The 19,559-nt window shown below is 40.5% G+C and overlaps 2 protein-coding genes and 1 long non-coding RNA gene across 5 annotated transcripts in view; 1 reads left to right on the plus strand and 2 right to left on the minus strand.

The window, feature by feature from the left end:
* Nucleotides 1-7,101, minus strand: BLOC1S4 (biogenesis of lysosomal organelles complex 1 subunit 4). 2 transcript variants are annotated; one of them, XR_014850041.1, is made up of 6 exons: nucleotides 6,835-7,101; nucleotides 6,397-6,468; nucleotides 5,084-5,185; nucleotides 4,278-4,412; nucleotides 2,423-2,517; nucleotides 1-980 (listed from the first exon to the last, which is right to left on the minus strand). XR_014850041.1 is itself a non-coding variant. In XM_085052386.1 (5 exons), exons 1-5 carry the CDS (start codon nucleotides 7,045-7,047, stop codon nucleotides 882-884), a joined length of 621 nt encoding a protein of 206 aa, XP_084908512.1. In that variant the 5' UTR covers nucleotides 7,048-7,098; the 3' UTR covers nucleotides 1-881. The 2 variants fall into 2 exon arrangements, 1 of the variants encoding a protein (XP_084908512.1); XM_085052386.1 differs by lacking the exon at nucleotides 2,423-2,517 and having other exon boundaries at nucleotides 6,835-7,098.
* Nucleotides 7,102-8,254: 1,153 nt separating this feature from the next.
* The window catches only part of PARD6G (par-6 family cell polarity regulator gamma), a 64,595-nt gene continuing 53,290 nt past the window's right edge, over nucleotides 8,255-19,559 (minus strand). Inside the window, exon 3 of the mRNA XM_085052390.1 lies at nucleotides 8,255-11,017. Coding sequence (XP_084908516.1) covers nucleotides 10,158-11,017 — 860 coding nt within the window. The 3' untranslated portion in view covers nucleotides 8,255-10,157. The remainder of the gene's footprint in view (nucleotides 11,018-19,559) is intronic.
* On the plus strand, nucleotides 15,744-19,494 carry LOC146441776 (uncharacterized). Of its 2 annotated transcripts, none has more exons than XR_014850044.1 (4): nucleotides 15,744-16,039; nucleotides 16,388-16,460; nucleotides 16,620-16,694; nucleotides 17,848-19,494. It is a non-coding gene; the product is annotated as an uncharacterized LOC146441776 (long non-coding RNA). The 2 variants fall into 2 exon arrangements; XR_014850043.1 differs by having other exon boundaries at nucleotides 15,746-16,039; nucleotides 16,620-16,690.

Below are 19,559 nucleotides of genomic sequence, written 5' to 3' on the forward strand. Positions count from 1 at the left end.
TTAGATAGCTATTAGTTTATTGATAAAGTAAATTGCAATCAGTGTGGGAAGCCCCAGTAACCACATAGAGTTGTGAAGGAAAGGCAGTCTGGTCAGGTACATGATTGAGGTTCAGTCCAGAGACATCCCTCCCTCAACTTAGATATTTGATCTTCTTGACAGCAGGTTTTACATATCTGAATATCACTCTATATATTGATAAATCTATTTCACGCCCACCTGGTTACACATCAAACAATACAATGATGCAATAATTAGAAGCTTGGGTCACTGTGACCTGAGGATCATCAGTGAGGGCAGGATGTTTGCTTTGTGAACTGGGACTACATCACATGCATTGAGCCATGTCCTCGATTCCCTGATGATCTTCCAAGTCCTCCCTCTCCAATGAGTGCATCCCAATGTGGTGCATTTCTCTGTACAAACTGCAGGGACCAGGCTTAAAACCTTGAAATATATGATTTTATGCATAGTTTTTCTTTCACCTCAACCAGTACATTACAAAAAAAGACAAAAAAACCCCATCCTTGTGGTACAGCTATTTACACTGGCAGAGCACAGATATTTCTGTGTTAAAAAACTTATATACAATAGTATGTTTCCTATTATTTCCATGTTTTAAAAAAATGTAATGCAAAAGTATTCTTAAATTCCTTCCCCAAAATAATCTGAAAACTTCTGTGGTATTTTAGGAAGGTTTTTGAAATAATGTGCACAAAGATTACCTGAAAATATTACCTGAAGGAAGACAATGAGAATCAGAGTGGCAATATGCCATCAACAGTGCTTAGAAAATGCCGCTGTTCTGAGGTTGGCATTTCTTTTGTTCTCTTGGCTCTCTCTATTCGGGCTGATTCTTATAAATCCCAAAGCAAAAATCATCAATAAGGTGCTTCATTAACACATGGAAAATAGTCTTCAGTCTTGAAGAGGACTGGAGGTTCATAGAGGGTCTGTTGTTGTCGTGAGGAAGACGATTTCTGCAAATTAGATAAGTTTATTTTTTTCCTTTTTCAAAAAGCATTTCAAAACAACGCCTACAGAGCTAAAATGCAAAACAAGAAACGTTTTTAAGGCACATCTCCTTAGTCGAGTGAATTCCTAATCATAGCTCAGATGAGTCTGGCATATTTCTAATGTTAGTGAAGAAATGCAGCCTTTGACCTTTGCCATTCCAGCACCTAAACAGACTCAGTTATGAATGTGTATGAGATGCCAGCATTGCAGGAGCCAAACTGTACCATCCAGCTGATTGTAACCTTCATCCTTTGCAAGCCATACACCTTTACCTTTTCTGCTCCAGCCTTCGAATTCTCCTCAGCCACTTCTTTGAGTCAACTCTAGCCCTGTGTTCTCATTTAGTTACTCAAAAAGTCTCCCTATGGAAACACACCCAGCAAGTGTTTCTTTCAAGAAAGTTGCTGCTCCTGCTGAGCTCCTTCTTATGACACACTGTTAAAAATAAACTGGTAGTGGACTGGAAAAGACCTGTTACATTGTTTTTCAGGAAAGGTATACATGTTTCTTTTCAATATTAACTGCACATTGTTTAGCTATATCAAATGGCTCATTTAAAGAGATGATATCAAGGACCACTACTGGCTACCATGTCAGCCTTGCTGCATGTAAATAATGCTGCAACACAACACAGAGCCAGGGTATGCTTTCAATACATGGCACTAAATAGAATGCTTGAAATCAAGATTGAATTCATTACAAATTCTTTTGGACTAATAAAAAGATTTTGATGAACTATTTTGTAGAGCCCTCAGTCAGTTCGGAATGAGGAAATTAGTCTTCACCACTTATTAAGTTAAAAGCATGCCAAGTATCATTACTGCCTTGGAGTTTAGAATGCTTTTACAGCACCAAAATGAAGATATAACTAACCATACCTACAAAACAGCAAAGTGGAACTTTCCCAATATTCAGTTGAGCTGTATACTTGTACTCCGTATGAAATAAGTACGTTTTCTCCTGCTATATACAAAATAGCTGATACATGTCTTTAATTTTACAATACCATTATTTTTTCCAAGTTTGTTTTACCATTCAAGTTGTGATGAAATTAACAAATATAAACAAAGATCTAATCTATAAAAAGTAGATTTTATCAGTGTCCTCTGCATCACAAATTTTGCCAAAAGTAAAAGCAACCTTCAAAATCAAAGTTCTGACTTTTGAAATAATTTCCTACCCTGTACTGTCCTATGAGATAACATCCTGCAAGCAAGGGAGACTTAAGGTCCCAGGTTTTCTGCACCTCCTGACACTCATTTAAGAGATGCTGTATTTGCCTACATGCAAGAAGGGGTTAATTTCAATCCAGTGATGAAATTTATAGGCAGGCACTGTACCCACAATTGCCTAAGTACACATTTATGATTTGTTATTCTTGTAGCTGCTTAGCAGACATTTTTACCTTTTGAGAGTCTACATTCTTAGCGATATTAGAAGTCTTATTGTACTGTTCTTTACACTGCCTGGTATTCACAAAGGAAGAACTTTGGGCAAAATCTGAAAGGGAGATTACAAACACACATCTTGAGAAATAGAAAATACAGCCTTTATGTAAAGAAACAGATACATTTAAATGGGAAGAGAGTGAGGGAACCTGACTAAATTAAAACTAGCAGAAAAATGTGAACTACAGCTACAGAGAAAACCATGGCATCAGAATAGCCTTTATTTCCAAACCATGCATTTTACCATTGATGTAATCAGCTAGTTAAATGTTGGGCATGTGGAGAAATCTCTGTGGGCATTTTCATTCAGATATGCTTGTGTTTACTACTGAAAGTATGTATTTTACTATGCAATACAGAAAAGCACTGCAGAACAGAAACAGAGCCTTTCAGTTAATCAAATACTGTCAGTAAGTTCCGAGTGTTTCTTTACTCTTATCCTTACTCAAACTAAGAAACCACTGGAGATGCCAGGTTCACCTCCCTGACATTTTCAAAGATTTTCTACCTTTTTAATTGTGGAAAAACTGCTAATCTGACAAAGTGTTCCCATACAACACTAAAAAAAGCACTTTCTTAGAACGATCAAACGTTTCAACTGAAGATTATAATTCCATGGGTGATAACTGTTTTTAGCAGAAACATGGAAAATACTGGTGAATATTCTTCAAGGCAATTTATGCAATTTTTTGGTTTTGTAACTGGCCCATAAAGAGCAACTTTGTGCTGTTGTTTTATCTTTTTTTAAAGAAAAAGTGACAGAACTATAAACACCAAAAAATTGAGGAAATGAGATGAAAAATTAACTTAAAGACTGCGCAGTACACAGCAGTGAAGAACAAGTTCCTTGAACTCAGCCTTCACAAGACAACACATGTTCTTTCTATATGTATTTTTCCTCTGCTGCCACACATGCTTGGAACATGCAGTAACAAAAATACCTCAAAGAGCCACAACCTTCTTCCTCTATCACTCTACAAAGGTGTTTTTTTCAGCACTCTTACCAGAATACAGAAACCTGAGTTAGTACAGAATGAATATACAAAAAGATAAAGAAAATAATCCGTGAGCTGACAAGATGCAAAAGAGTAGAACTTATAAATGGTGTACTGGCAGGTGATGTCAAGAAGCATTGGGCATTCAGAAGATTTTTTTTTTTTTAAACAGAAGGTTATTTTAAACCCCAGGCATAATGCCAGTTCAGTGTTAAGTAATGAATCTCTGAAAAATATCAAAAAGAGCACCTCAAGTCCTTTGTAAAGGAACAGTACACAAAGAAAGACAGAGAAAACTGCATCCTTAGAAAGTTTACAAAGGTAGTAACATGATTATCAAATTGTGTGGATTGACTATAAATATGATCTTTATTTTAAAAATACTGTGCAGATTAGCTTTCATTTTCTTTTTTGGTAACATTTCTGCAGTGATGTTCTCAAAGCAGTAGGATCCTGTAACAGTGCTGCTTGTACAGGCTCTTCCTACTTGCTTTGCATACCACCAGAGATCAGAGGTGCTCTAGTAGAAAGGCTTATGCATTATGTGCTTGTTTGTGCCCTTCACATTAATTTCTTTGTGTGCTCAGCCTTGTATTGCAAAGTTACACAAATCCTTGTAAGAAATTATATTTAAAAGTTTGGATATTTTCCTTTTTTTTTAAATAAGCCTGAGAACTCCGCAAAAATCCTAACAAAATATAGAAAAAATGTAAAGCTAAATTCAGATACATGCGTTACAAACTTACTATTATTTTAATCATCTCCTCTAGTAAGCAGAGCAACTAATCAGGTCACATGGCAGCAAAACTTTACTTACATTAAGGAAGGATGGCATGCTGATTGTGTGCAAGATTTTCTTGAATGTGCTTGGAAAAGCTCCAAGGTCTGTTTCTGCCTTTACCACCCGTTCTTCCAGTCCAGCTACACTATTCCCAATCATTTTCACAAAAGCCTAGTATGAAAAAAAACCCCAAAATAAATATGACATTTTCACTAACAAAATAAAACAGGATTATGTATTGCATAACACAGTGAAAGATCTATTGCTTAAGTGAGTCAAAAACTTCATGCTCTATTTGCCTTTCATCTACAAGTCCATTTTTTTGCTAGAAATTAGCTGAGATACTTAAAAGGCTGAAAACTAGGTTAAGTCTAATAAAACAATCTTCCTTTTCCCATTTACCTTTCAAATAACTAACTTGGATTTTTCAGAATCTAGACTTCTATCCACCTTTCTAATACTGAAAGAAAAACCAAGGATCTGAATCACAATTTTGAAGCTTTATCTGGGATCATGAGAACTCTCATTCTATTTGTTTCTGAAACTTTGAAGGCTACTACAAAAAACTGCCTTGCTTCAAACAGTCAATGAACAAATTTATTTTTTTAAAGCTGTTAAAAAAAGAACTAAAACATGTTTAGAATGCCCACAGTCTCCAGAAATTCTTAATAAATTGCTTTCACTTTGTGAACCTTGAAGTACTGAACCCAGAGTGGACACGGAGAGCACAACTGCTCTGAGCTCACTGCACATGCACACACACACACACACACAAATATGCACACATTGGTTCTTTCCTCCATCAGGAAACAGAATGCATCTACAAGATATCAAATACATACCTCTAGTTTGTCAATCTTCCTGTATATCTGTCTCATTTCTGTAGCTTTTGTGTAAATTTGAGGTATACTTTCATTGACAACTTGAGAGGAATCACTTCGAATCTAAAGACAATTCAAAGAAATACAAAAGTCAATGAATAAAACAAAATGTTTAGTAGATTTTATTCTGGAAACTGGACATGTTCTCCAATCAACAGATTAAAATTCAGAGTCTAAAAATACCAGATTAAAATTAGCATAAAACCACTAGATTAAAAACAATAGACTAGCTTTTTTGAAGTAACTTTGATGAGAATTTATTTTGCATAGACTAATATTTATTTTCATAATTACATTAAAAATAGGCTACTACAATCTTTTCTGAACTGAGAATTTCCAAGACATACCACAGAATTAAATATATTAAATTAATATTTTCATTTAAGATTTACTACCTTTACTTTTCCTCAGGTTTGTTAACAGAAGTCAGGCCACAAAATCTTGGTTTAATGGTATTAAAAAAAAAAAACCCAAATCCAAACCTACAGTAAAGTTTCCCTTAGAGCTGTGCAGGAGAACCATACATGCTATTCCTTAAAAGACAGCTTGTCCACCAGTGCCAGCTTACAAGAACCTTCCATTCAGTTCCCCCATCTAATCCTATGTGAAAAGTGAAAACAAAGCCGCCTTTCTGAAAAGAGGGTCCCCTAAGGACAAACCTAGCTTTGGTGGTTTGGCAACTCTGATTAGATACTTTCACTATAAAACCCACAAAGGATGTCTTTATGTATTTTAAAGGAAAAGTAGAGTATCATATTGTTCTTTTAAACCTCTGTCATTACACCATTCAAAATGGCATTCTGTGCATGTACATGGACAAGTATACAAATACAACTTCATAAACATGCAGTTAGGAAAAATTTCTTCACTGAAAGGGCTGTCAAGCATTGAAGCAGGCTGCCCAGGGAAGTGGTGGAGTCACCATCCCTGAAGGTATTTAAAAGATGTGGCACTTTGGGACATGGTTTAATGGTGAACATGGTGGTGCTGGGTTCATGGTTGGATTTGATGATCTTAGAGGTCTTTTCCAACTTAAGGAGTTCTAGGATTCTGCGATTCTATAGCTATATGGGCAAATTTTGCTCTGACATGAAACTTTGGCAGTTTTCATCCATGAGTTACCTGGTTAGCAAAACAAGTCATTTAATTATCAAATGCGTTTCCATACCAGAACCTTCCCACACTGAAGGTTTTTTCCTCTTATTTACAAACACAAGCAGTGATTAAACTGCGTTCAGACTTCAAAAGCACCACTACATGCAAGTTCTACATACCATGTCCAGCATTCCCACGAATTCGTCCACCCTGGTCAGTAAGTCTTCTAGATTCTTGTCTAAGCTTTCTATCTGCAAAAAGAGGTTACTTAAAGTACTTGAGAAAACACACACACACACACACACACACACACACACACACAGAGACCAAAGAAAAGCCAGCCAGTCTCACACACAAGACCACCGAGTACGGACACCGGTCAGACTACAGCCAGCCTCACAGCAATCCCACGGCTTTTCCCTCTCGGCCTCGTTCAGCCCAAGTGACGCGACCCCCGCTCCGTCCTGCCCCGCACAGCACCACACCAAGAGCGCGTCCAGCTCCCGAGGCTTGCCTCCCACGACACGCCCTCCCCGCCCGGGCCGCCGCATGCCCTGTGCCCGAGAGCTGAGCAGGAGCCCCCCGGCCCGGCCCGGCCCGGCCCCGCGCCCAGGTACCTGCTCGCTGAAGAGGCTGCGGTCGGCGAGCAGGTACGCGGAGTAGGCGGCGGCGGTGGCGCTCAGCGACGCCTCCGAGGCGTCCTCGTCCTCCGCCTCCCCGAGGCCGGAGGCTCTGCTTTGGCTCTGGGACACGTTCCCGCTGTCCGCGCCGGGGCAGGCGTCCGGCAGCTCGGCTCCAGCCTGCTCGCCGCCGCCGCCAGCCGCCGCCATCGCACCGCCCGCTCCCGCCGGGATGCACCGCCCCTCACATGACCGGGCGGGCCGGCGCAGCCGCGCTCCCGGCGGGCGGGGCGGGATCGGCCCGGCCCCAGAGCCTCTGCCGGGGAGAGGGCGGGGCGGGATCGGCCCGGCCCCCGAGCCGCGGAACAGGGAGAGGGCGGGACAGGATCTGCCCAGCCCCAGAACCTCGGCCAGGGAGAGGGCGGAGCGCACGGATCGCCGGTTCCCGGCCGTGGAATCGCGGCTGGCTGGAGCAATCTCAGGCTCCTCCGCCTCCGAGCCGCCCCCGCCGCTCGCTGGGACAGGAGCGCGGCTCTGTCAGCGGGAGTGTTTGTGGAGGCTGGACCGAGGGCTGGCGGGCCGCTGCTCCCTCAGCTACACACCCTTAAAGCCCCTTCGGCAATTTAACCCCATACCCAAAGGGACCCCGTGGGTGAAACCGAGCGGCTCAGCCGAGTTTCCACGCAGATTCCTCCGGTTAGGGCCTGAGCTGGGAAAGGAGCTCACTGTGAGAGGACACTGTAGAACACAGCTTCACTTATCGTTATGGGGCACTCGAAACAGAAGCTGGGTTGTGTATGCGTGTTTGTTTGTTTGTTTTCCCCATGGAGATGTTGCACAAAATGTTTGCAAGCCTTAGAAATTATTTCACAAAGTGTTGGCTCTACAGCCGACACATCGATACTTGGCTGTTCTCAGTTTGTAATTTGTATGTGTGTGTGAAACACAACTTAAGCTTCCTACCTCCTGCAATAAATGGGGTGGAAAAGTTTGGATAGACTGTACTAACAGGCTTTCTATGGACAGTGAGAGCCAACAGGCTCTGGGCAAAGGTGTGCAGAGGGGCAGTCAGAGGTATCCTGGCCTTTTTCCAAGGAGCCAGAATTACTCCTGAAAGCCCTGAGGTCTGCAGCACACCATGCTATCAGGAGGGCAGAAAGCGGCTTGGTTTCCTTGGAAATCACAATAACAAGAGGCTTTAGTAAAAGTAGCACTGAGGAAAAAAACTATGGAAAGAACCTTGGTATTACTGAGATCAGAAAGACAAATCAAAGTCTATACTGGTACAGAGAACAGCACTGCACTAACATGGTTACATAGTTGAAGAGCCACCCAAACTGGATACCTTGTTTTTAAAGGGATGGGAGACACTTCCACGTAAACGCCTGAGGCAAGGGGGGAAAAAATAGCACAGAAGTAAGACAGTGCACATTTTATTGACAGGTCACATTTTCATCAGTTAACTAAGGTAAAATGAGTAACTTCAGCCAGACAAATCCACTTATCCATAAAAGTAGTCTTATTTAAGGTGTAACAAATTTTTCCTGATAAAATGGTCTGATTGACTGAAGCATATCCAGCTATTCAATTTTTTTTTACTGCACCAATAATCAGAATTTTGTAAAAAATGAAAACCTTTGGTAAAGTACAAACACAGTTTTAAGACGAACGGGATCAATGTTCTATTCATACTGTGCTGGGAAAAATAAGTACAGCTCTATAGCTGCTTTGATACCTAAAAAAGTTTTAATTAGAGTAAGTGAAAGAATTTTAAAATAAATTTTTAAAGCAAATCTAAAAGAAATAAACTAAGTTCAATGTCCCAAAGATATTTAACAATGAGCAGAAGACTGGTTGTTCCACAGGTATTCTAAATTAGTGACAATGAATTAGTCCACACATCCTTTCTCCAACCATTACAGATTCCAAAATGGAATGTAATTTTTCCAAACCAAGACTCCTGAATTTTTATATTCATACAATATTTAAGAAATGTCTATTCCACCATATAAAAAAAGCTTTAATGTACTACAAAGTTAAAAACAAAGAGCAAATGACACAAGCTAAAAGTAGAAAAATACATTTTAAAACATTTATATTTTGTTCCTTACACTGATCAAGATATAACAAAATATTTTAGATTAGACCACTTTCATAAAATTCATGGCATTTCCAGAAGCAGACAGGTACTGACTCAAGAGTCACTGGTCACCCACTAGCCAGCTGGCCACCCAGTAAGGTGTCTGACCTTCGCAAACATCCAGTATATTTTAAGTTTCTAGAAGTCCTGTGTAGACATTAAGCTTTATTACTAGAGGAGTCCAAAAATAACAGAACTATTCTAAGTTAGGCTTGAGAGTCAGTCAGCACCCCTCCCCTCTGCAGGGCAATCTCTTGTCAAGGGAAGACCCTGTGGATTCGGGTCTCCCCAAAGGTACAGTAAGGACCTGTGCAGCTCTGAGGCGTGCACACCTAAAAAATCACACGAGCCATGATTTTAAAAACACAGAGATGATGGGGGGAGGGAAAAAAGAAAAAAAAAAAAGAAACAAAAAAAGGAGGTATTATCTAATAAATACGGTGAGAGAATACAACGCAGCGGCGCTGCCCCCGCCGGCCGGCAGGTGGCGCCCATCGCCCGGCAGGAGGGCCACGTCCCGCAGCGCCCCTCGGGCGCCGGGAAACACTCGGGTTTCTACGGATAGAGATACACGGACCTAGAGTTTCCTTTGGAAAATGTGTCTGCAGCAGCTCCCGAACGCTGGTACCACCGCAGCAGGAAACGGCTGCTTTTACAGAGCTCGTCTGGATTAGACATAAGGCTGAGAATACGATGTAAACAAGTCGGCAGAAGGGCTCTATGTAACAGTAGAAGATGGGATGGCTATTAAGAAGCACTCTCCTTAGCTGGTATTAGAAGAAAACCAGGTTCCACTTCAAATAGACATGTCTGTTACTATTAAAATCTAATAATATACATGCATGTATAAATACATCCACCCATGCATTCAAACCCGAGTATATAACACTGCCATGGGTAGCCTGTAAGACTGCTTAGGTTCATACCAACTAAAACAAATTTGTGTTCTCACTTCAGGGCTGGGACATAAACCAGGTTTTGCACTCTGGCTTTCTCCTGACGAATTTTGCAGTGCATGACAGTTTTATGTCTAACTCCAGATGCCACATTTCCTAGAAAGCAACAATCGTCTGCACCCGTGAGGTCTACGAGAATATCAGCTCCCTGTTTTGTGCACGTTGCACGAGTCAATTGTCCCAATTGGCACTTAAGACTGTAAGGAGAATTGCAGAAATTGCTACTAAAGGGTAATGACTGTTCCGTCTTCCTCGATACCTCCTCTGGGGATAACCAGACTGTGTCGGGGATCAGTTTTTAAGGAACTGAGTAATTTGTGGATGTTGCCGTTGCTTTCTCGGCCAGAGTTGTTGTTGAGCACCAGGTCCCTTTGAAGTCTGTGGCTAAGGCTGCTGCCATTGATTCGAGAGAGGCTACTGGAAGTAAGGCTGTGCAGTTTAGGAATGTGTTGTGGCTCCAGACCGCCCTCGATGACAATGTCAGCCTCTTCATCACTCTCCATTTCATCAGGGTGGAAGTTCTGCAGCATGTGGGATGGAGGCAAGCTATGGTGACTGGCAGTGCTGTCTGTAGACTGGCCAGAGCTACCAGACATCCTACTGCTCCGAATAATATTGTTCCTCTGGTTTGCTGGCTTGACCGTGATAATGAGATTATGGCTGTTGGCAATCATCATGTCTGTGACTTGGTCAAGAGTCTTTCCTGCTACCTCAATGCCATTAACTTCCAGGACTTCGTCATTCACAGCCAGCAAGCCTGTGCTCTCTGCCAAGCCACCAGGAACCATCCGGGAGATGAAGATACCAGGTACTTTTTCCAGTCCATGAGGAGTAACCCTTACGCTGGTGCCATCGCGAATGTAAAATCCCAAGGGTTTCTCACACCCGTGTCGATACAGCCTCACCCTCCTGTGTGTTTCAGGAAGAATGTCCACATCAATTATGGAAGACACTGGTCTAAAATCATGAGGCATGCTGATGTTGATGTGGGGGCGTCGGCGGAGGTTGTCATTGCGGAGTGTGACCAGAGCCTTCTTCTTCCTCGACAGCGTGTTGGTCCCGAAATTGCTGTAGTCCACTTCATCTGAAAGAGAAATAGATACCCCTGTATCAATCAAACAGAATAATTCAATCTGCAGGGCATCTTTCTCCTAAAATTGGTTCAGTGAAAGCACTAATAATAATATGGAAAAATAATTAACATGAGAAAAAAATAAAATTCTTCCATTTACTCTAATCTTTGTTTCACTTTATGTCCATCAGCACAACACTCAGAATGAATTAATTGTTTACAATGACTTCTTCCATGTTTTGGGGAAAAGAGACTTCTGATTCTCAGCTCATGTTGTCAGCTGTGCAGAATGCAATTACTTGCTGCAAGCCTGATACAGCATCTTAGATGTGAGACCACATCTAAGAGTTGGATTGTAATTTTACATATATATCTCAAGTGGGTAAGGAGTGTATACATATTCCTAACCTAAAAGTCTGAAATGGGGAGTATTTTAATACCCAATACACAGCCTTAACTGGTAACAGGCCTTAGGTACAAACATGAAAACAACAGTGTGAGAGAGTGGTTGAATATGCTTGCAGCCTAGGCTTTTTTAGTAAGGTATTTTTGTTAATATGCATCTCTTGGTACACCACTTTTCTCTTTGGAATATTTTATTTATTTCAGCTGAACTTGACAGCAATAAAAAGTGCTAAAAATGCCAGATAACAAAAGGTACTATGTAAGCAAGCAGCCTGGCAAAAAGAGAAGCAGGGAGAAAGACTAATCTGGATGCTAAGGATCACAGAATGGGCATAGATTCACACACACATTCCTGCCTTTGAGAGCAAAATTCACATGAAAACACCTTTCTAGGGTCTGCAGTTTAAGGAATTAAGTATTTTAGTCTCGGTAGCAGTATCTCAAGGGCATGTGCAAATTGATCACCTTTAATTCACCCAAGTAAAATAAGTTATTCCACATAAGAAGCTCATGTTGTGCTTTCCATAAAAAACACTTAAGTCATGAAGTTGTTAGTCTACAAATCGTGTCACTGCATTTCGCAATAAAAATACTGTGCATATTTTAAACATGAACCATGAACTAACTGGAAAATTATCTCACTGGGAGCGTAAGCATAGTAACACTTTTCAGATAAACTAACAGACCTTCCATTCTTCCGGGAGAATTCCCATTGAAGATGAGCACTAAAATCCAAAAGTACAGTTACAGAACTACCACTAAGAAAATTGTTTCTCCAACAAATTAATGTCACATGGCAATCTTTGAGAACATAAGACAATACTTCTACCTGATAAAGGTTGGAGGGGGGAAAAAGTTGTTAGTAAAAACAAGCTTATAATTGCATTTTTATGTCTTGCAAGGTCTCAATTTCAAGCCCACTTTCAAGACATATTATCGACAGACTTCAATTAAGTGACATTAAGTTACACTAATTAAAGGACACTAAAAAAAAGTGGTCAGTAGCAACCTGATCTAACTGAGCCTCCTTGGAGCAGGGTGGTAGATTAGCTGGGCTCCAGAGGTGGTCACTTCCAGTCTAAATTATAAAGTGATCCCATATAGTCCTTTAGGATGGAAAAAAAAATCGTTTGAAGGCTTCAGAAAGACTTTCTGCATTCTCCTGTAACTTATTTACATTGGCTGTAGTAACCCTGAGGACATCACAGGGCATCTAGAAGGTCACCCTGAAGGAAACGTTTCTGTGAAATAAGAATATTCCTTGGACAAATCTGTTGTGTTTAACTTCCTATTGACCTCTTCTCTCTCCTCCAAGGATGTTCAGAACTGTACCAGCTGCACAGGTCCTACTTTATTATTTAGACTGGTGAAGCATGTGATTGGAAGTCCTTAAAAGTCACCTAAACACAAGAAGCTCCCAGCTGGTTTCTGGAAACATATTCACAGCCAAGACAGTGACTGTGGAGAGATGGCACCTTCTCAAGTCTGCCTGGTGAACAGTCAGTGCACTGTCTACTCTTTTGAGAGCAGAAGCCAATTGCTGCAACCAACGTTGGGTATTATTCCTTTTTTTCATCAACAGGATCACCATCTACATTCAGCTAGTTCTGATGGATGATTCTGAAGGTTCACAACAAATACTTTTTCCTTGTAGAGTATGGGTGCACAAGAGATGTCTTTCATCACCACAGTCTCCAACACTCTGCTCACAATTCCCTGATAAGTTTCTGTGACAGTCCTAAGAAAACAACGTGGGGCTTCAGATTTAGAACCCAAATTTTTCCTTACTTGAAATACACTGCTGTGCCTTAAGGTCCAAGAGAATCCTTATCACAAATTTCAGTTTAAGATGGAAACTAAAATTGCATGTGGGTTTATTTGTTTAAGATTGTCTCTTGCAGTACCAGCAAAAAAAACTGAAAACAAAACTTGCATCCCTTAAAGATTCAGAAAATTAGGCAGGTGAGTACAGTTCATCGCACTGCAGGTAAAATGAAACACATCCCCTGGAAGCACCCAGGTAACTGTTATCTCCCTCTCTGTTAGTATAGTAATACTTAGTTACTTTAGGGCAAACTTGCAACAGCTTTACCAAATAATTAATCTTTGAATATTTGTTGACAAAACTGTTTTCTTTCCCCTAAATTAACAACAACCCAGAGAATTAATTCTCACAACTTGCAAGTTTGTGATGATGAAGTAGCGAAGTCCCAGAAGTATGACAGCCCTCCTAACGCACATAAGTAATTTCTGAAGCACCTCCCTTGAGCTGAACCACCAGCAGGGCAATGGTACAAAAAAAGTGTTTGTTTTGTGCCTGTGACCTTCTCACCTGTGCTCAGCCCACTAACCAGTCTCCCCAGATGATTGCCAGCATTCCTAACCTCTGAACAGCTTCAAAACAACCACATCCTTTAATAACAAAAAGCCCATCTCACCACAAAAATGCTAACTTTTTCCTCCAAAGATGAACCAGGCATGAGCAGGGATTACATTACAAGTGATGCAGGTTACCTTCAGTGTGGGACCACTGACCGTTCAAGGATTTAGTATTACAGGGCTGGACCATGTTAAAAAATCAAGCCCATGCCGTGTTGATGACTGGAGTTTTTGTTTTTAAAACAGTGCCAAGCAGTAGTTTCTAACTCTGACTCTAAATGGGATTCTATATGAGGAAGATGAAGTCCTAATTTTAACAGGTAAAAACTGCTAAAAGCTATTACAGGTTGGAGAAATGAGAGCTAATTTGAAGAGCTTTTTAAAAAAATACTAATTAACTTTATTTTCCAGAAAAAAATTGAAGTTCGGATACATGCTCCTTGACAATACAGGGATTATTACACTATTTGAATTCAAGATAACTTGCTCTCTAGCAGTTATACTCACTTGCGACATCACCTTAAAAAAACAAACCAACCAACCAACCAAAAATCCTGTAGAACAAAACAGCTACACCTTCAGTGTTATTTAGAACCACTACTCTCGCTGCAGCAATAAAGCGAAGTATCTCAACTGAAGTTTAACATCAGCTATTGCTGTGGCAGCAGAAAGTCATCAATTCCTACCACAATAAAAATAAAATCTCCTTCTTCACAGGGGAACTGGGAGAAGTTAGCCAACATCATTCACTTTTATCAGCGATGGGGTGGTCACACAATGGTGCACTACCCACTTCCAGTACTAAACTGCTCAGATGGCATGTGTCAGACTGAAATGGAAACTGTATCAGTGCATAATTTATGATGACACTCCTTTAATGAAGGTCAGAAACTTGTTAGGTTTTGAGTTTCTCACCATATACAATTTCAAGCAGGAATGCCACTTCAGCAAAAGAAATGGACTGTGCTTGATGCCAGGTCTCAGGCAAGAGCAGAATATACCATATGGAACCAGACAGAGCTCATTCTTCATGTTTCATTTTGTTGCAATATCAAATTCCCCTTTTGCTCTGCAAAAGGGGTCTGTGGAACTCTGTGTGTATACTAGTATGAGAAGTGTTATCAAATGGCACATCTGAACAGTGCTTAGAGCCCTGAATTTTACAGGGTGTCATGTTTTCTTATGTCTCAAATGAGGCCAGAGTTAAATGTTACATACAGATGAGAGAGGGAGAATTAGTCTATTAGGTCTTGAATATGTCCCTCCTTTTTCAGAACAAGCCAGATTATATGGACCATTTTAATCTACAAGATGCAGTGCTTTCAGGTAAGATGTACTATGAACTGGATAGATGATCCTGGATAACCACTAAACTTTAAAAAACTTAGAGCTGAATTTTACTTGTGCCCATAATTTGCTTTCTACTGACAGTACTGTTCCTGTAAAAAGAGATGAGGAACATAATTTACCACAGTTGAAGAACTCCTGACATTTTCAATTCTCTCCGACTTGAATCTGTAACCCAAAGCTATACAAAAAATACCTCAAACTCTTCTGTAGGCACTGAATAGCCACTCTTTTCCCCAAAAGCTTCAACTTTCTGTACATTTTAAGAAACATTTTCTCTATTAATGAGTTACACAAAATCTGAAGTATTTTGGCTGCATCTTTTCTGTTACTATGTGTTTGGCTGGTGGGGTGTTTTTGGTTTTGGAGCTTTTTTAACAGTGTTGTCACTACCTACTTACCCATAAGGACCTTTCTGTTAGAGAAGATACATGCACAGATCTCTTCATGCAGATTTACCTGTGCTCACTTAACAACAGTGATGGTGGTGCTTAAAAAATTCTCTGTAAAATCTGTAACCTTTGAGGCGCTCTTCTAGCAATTCTGTGGTCAGCCTTTGACTTTACAGAACACCTTGCACCTTCCTGGTGGGCATCACGAATCCTATTGTTAAGTCATATGGGACATAACAGCAGAGCATACTTAAAGGGCTATTTATAAGGCTAAGAAAACTGCTTAGAGCTTTTGGTTGTAGCCAAGAGAGTATTGTATTTCTGTAATTTACATGAAACAAGAAATTATAGACCTTCTGAAAAAACCACCAGGAGCACCACTCCCACTGCTTGGACAGCTGCTTTTCATAGGAACTGCCTGCCAGATAAAATACCAAAGCTTAGCCAGATAAGATTGTATAAACAAGCTGAATTCCACAGAGAAGCAGACTGCCAGGCTCCTATAGGAACAGTTCGTTTTAGACTCTACATTTTCAGTGTACATGCACTCATGGCTTATTATTTCCTCTGGGAACTGTGGAACATTAGTTGACAGCTCTGGAAAGTACTTCAAAGACAAAATTACTTCCACTAGGGAGAGCAGCACTTCAGGCAGCTTGGGAAGGAGGCCAATGAGTCATTAATAGTGAAGGGTAACCCCTCCATCCAACAGATCTCTATTACTGAGCATTCAAATTAGCAGCAGTCATAAAACCATTTCAAGGGAATGTGTCATGTTTAACCATTCTACCTTTCTGTGTCCCAGCTACAAAAACTGTCCATGTTTGACAGAAACTGCCATCACTTTCTATTTTCTCAGAAAGATCAACATCAGAAGCATTTGTGAAAGCAATCAGACAGCAAATAAGCTGGAAGTCTCTCATTGATGACCTGTAAGGCTGACTGCATGCAAAGGGATTTAAGAGGAAACAGATATGAAATGAACTATGACTTGGGGGGAGGACCAGTGCCAATACTGCTCATCAAGGGGTATTTAATGGCGGGAAAAATAAGGTTATCTGAATGCTAATATTGCATTGTATGTATTGCAGGAATAGTAAAAAAATATCCAGCCATACCACTGCCAGCAACCTCTGGGTGAACCAACCCAAAAAAACATGCTGTAGGTAAAGTAGTTGTAGCTGCTATTCTGTCAAAAATCAAGTAATGTACCCCACACACACACAGACTCACACACAGATACTCCTTTCTCTCCCTTCATATCACCATATCTGAAGAAACTGGACACAATCTCATCCTTTAGACGACTACTTCAATGTTATATTTTAAAATTCAACAGGACTACTGAAGCACAAACTAGGCCTAAGAAACTGCAGTTTTGCAAAAGGCCACCTTCCTTCTCCAGTGATTCAATACTACAGAGATAAATTTGCCTTCCTGGTTAGGAAGTGTTCATTAGTAGGTTAGGATTAAAATCTAACACAAATAAGTAACACAAATATATCTCTCTACTTCCAACGTGTTTATAAACTCCTACCTTCTTTCAAGAAAGTAAACATCATTTTGTTCTTTGGTTCAATACATTACATCCATCAAAACTAGAACTGCATTAAATCTCAGGCTCTTTACATGTACAAAAAACATTTTTAAGCTGGTTGCCGTGATGACGGAGACAATCGATTCCTTGTGACTTCAGCCTAACCTGCTAGCGTGGCCTCCTGCACTTCTCACCGCTTGTCATCAGAGGCCACTGTTCCCTTGCTGAACCTCTTCCCTTCCCAGCAGGAGGCCCTTTGTTTTTGACTCCCAGACCTGCTCCAATGAAGCAGAAGCTCGACCTGAAAGTTTGCCCCATGAAAGAAGTGAGGCCTTTTGAAAAGACGGGTGCTACCAAATATAAGCAGGCACCCAGGCATATACCTCCCAAAGTTATCCTTGCCCTCAATATCAAAATCCAGCTCTCCAAACTGTCCCATAAGCCAACTTCAGGACTCCAAATTTTACAGTGAAAGTACAATTAGTGTTTACTGGGATTGGCAGGGTTTTCTTCCTCTTAGCTTGGTATGTGACTTTTCTTCTATCCTAAAACATGACAGAAACAGCCTTTCTCCCCTTGTTGTTTTTCACAAACCACATTATGCCAAGATTATGTTACTGCAGCACTAGAAAATTGTGGGGTTTGAGCTTTGGCTTCATTGCTGGGTTTTTTAAAGTATTGGGTAATCTTTCCTACTTCCTGCAGGAGGTCAGTGGGAAGCTGGGAGAAGTCATGTTTCTGCTGCACTTCTCAGCCATCAATCATTTTTATGTTCATCCCAGGTCACAGGTGCTACTCTGGAGGTTTTGTTGGTGAGATGGTTTCCCAGGACAGTCAGCGCTGAGGTCACCCAGCAGCAATAATGGATTGGTGATGCATGCAGAGAGCAAAGGCATCACCTGTAAAGAGCTCTCCTGCTGGAATCTGGCAAAAGAAGCCTTTCACCATGAATCCAACAACTCCCAGCAACCATGGACAACTGTATTCACTCAGCTGATGGTATTGAAATAGGAGGGCTATCAATCCTATTCAGAGATGTTTGGGGAAAAAAAAACCACCCTCAAAACCACTCTCTCCAACCAATGATTTAATGCAATCTATTCAGCAAGTCATCATTATAAACTTTAAGATTTGAAGTTATTAAAAAGCAGCCCTTTAATTATTCTATTTCACCCACTCCATTTTTGACTGGCAAATCATTTAGATCAGACAATTGAGGGGAGCACCTTTTGCTCCCCCAAGCAGACACTTAAAGGAATTACTTTTTCCAACAGAAAATGGGTATGTGTTACACAAAACAAAATGAGACACGAAACTGCAATAACTCTTATTAGGCAGTGCAGATACAATAAAAATCTTATTAATGACACAAAAAGCAGTAGGTTCTATGAAGTGAATATTGAATATACTGTTTCCCAAATGGTAGTAGAAAATTCTTACTTCTTACATGAGTCTAAAGGGTGGAAGGCATGAAATATTTACAGATTGAGCCAAAGAGCAAATTCAGGAGAATATAATTCTATTTTTCATAGCTGCAATGTTTGGAAAAACCACAAGTAATAAAAAAAATTCACCTCTGGATCATATGAATTAAAAATATGAATTTTCTACCTCTGAGAAGAAACAAAATTTTTGACTTGTACTACTCTAAGGAGAAGCTTAAAATGAAGCTTGGAAAGGGAGCTCAACATTAGGCAGCACAATATAAAGGTGGTATAGACTTTGGTGAGACTATTTACACTGCCATAGGTGAAGGGAAATTATTTTTAAGAGCTGCCACACTGAACCTGATCAGAACCATCATCCTGACGATGACAATATTAAAACACAGCCTTTTCCCCTGTTCAGAGGTAACTTGATCAGCACCAAAGATCATTTCAACAGCCAACAGAGATGAGCCACGCCAGGAAGGCAGGACCTCTATTACTCAGCTAACACACCTTGTAGCTCATCCAAGGGAACCTGAATCCAATGTGGTACTTCACTATGCTTGCCTTCTCTGCCAGGTGCTCTCCTCCTGTTCAGCCTAGGGTGATCCTCCCGCCACAACTAAATGTAATACTGATAGTGATCGAGACTCTTTTGTTACCCCGTGCTCAGGTAACTGCTAATCATGTTTCTGCAGCGTGCAAGCAGTTTTCCTTCTTGGAAAGAAAAGATATCCCAGAGCTGGGAGCACTTATTCAAACGTGACAGTAGAGACAGTCAATTGCTGCAAACATTAAATCTGTGAGATGCAAGGACACCACTAAAAAGATTGTTTTCTGTTCTGAAGTAATTCTTTCTCATGCATTCTTTTGCTGAGTAACACCTTATTCATCCCAAGCTAGTTCAGACAGGCAAGCTAGGAAGTACCTTTTCACTTATTCTTCTAAATTTCCAGTAAAAATATTTTTTTAAAAATCCCCAAACTGTGAATAAGTTAATATTTAATGAAGTTAATCTAAGAAGTTAATCTAAGTCTCAAAGAAATAAATGGTGATCATTCCACACT

The sequence above is a fragment of the Lichenostomus cassidix genome, chromosome 2, assembly GCF_008360975.1.
Source record: "Lichenostomus cassidix isolate B80296 chromosome 2, HeHo_3.0, whole genome shotgun sequence".
NCBI classification, from domain to species: Eukaryota; Metazoa; Chordata; class Aves; order Passeriformes; family Meliphagidae; genus Lichenostomus; species Lichenostomus cassidix.

Coding starts and splice junctions, on each gene's coding strand:
- BLOC1S4 (XM_085052386.1), bottom strand. CDS start 7,047: ATGGCGGCGGCTGGCGGCGGCGGCGAGCAGGCTGGAGCCGAGCTGCCG. Junction 4,413..5,083: donor GGAAGATTGACAAACTAGAG/GTATGTATTTGA, acceptor TTTTCATACTAG/GCTTTTGTGAAAATGATTGG. Junction 981..4,277: donor GCATGCCATCCTTCCTTAAT/GTAAGTAAAGTT, acceptor TCTAATTTGCAG/AAATCGTCTTCCTCACGACA.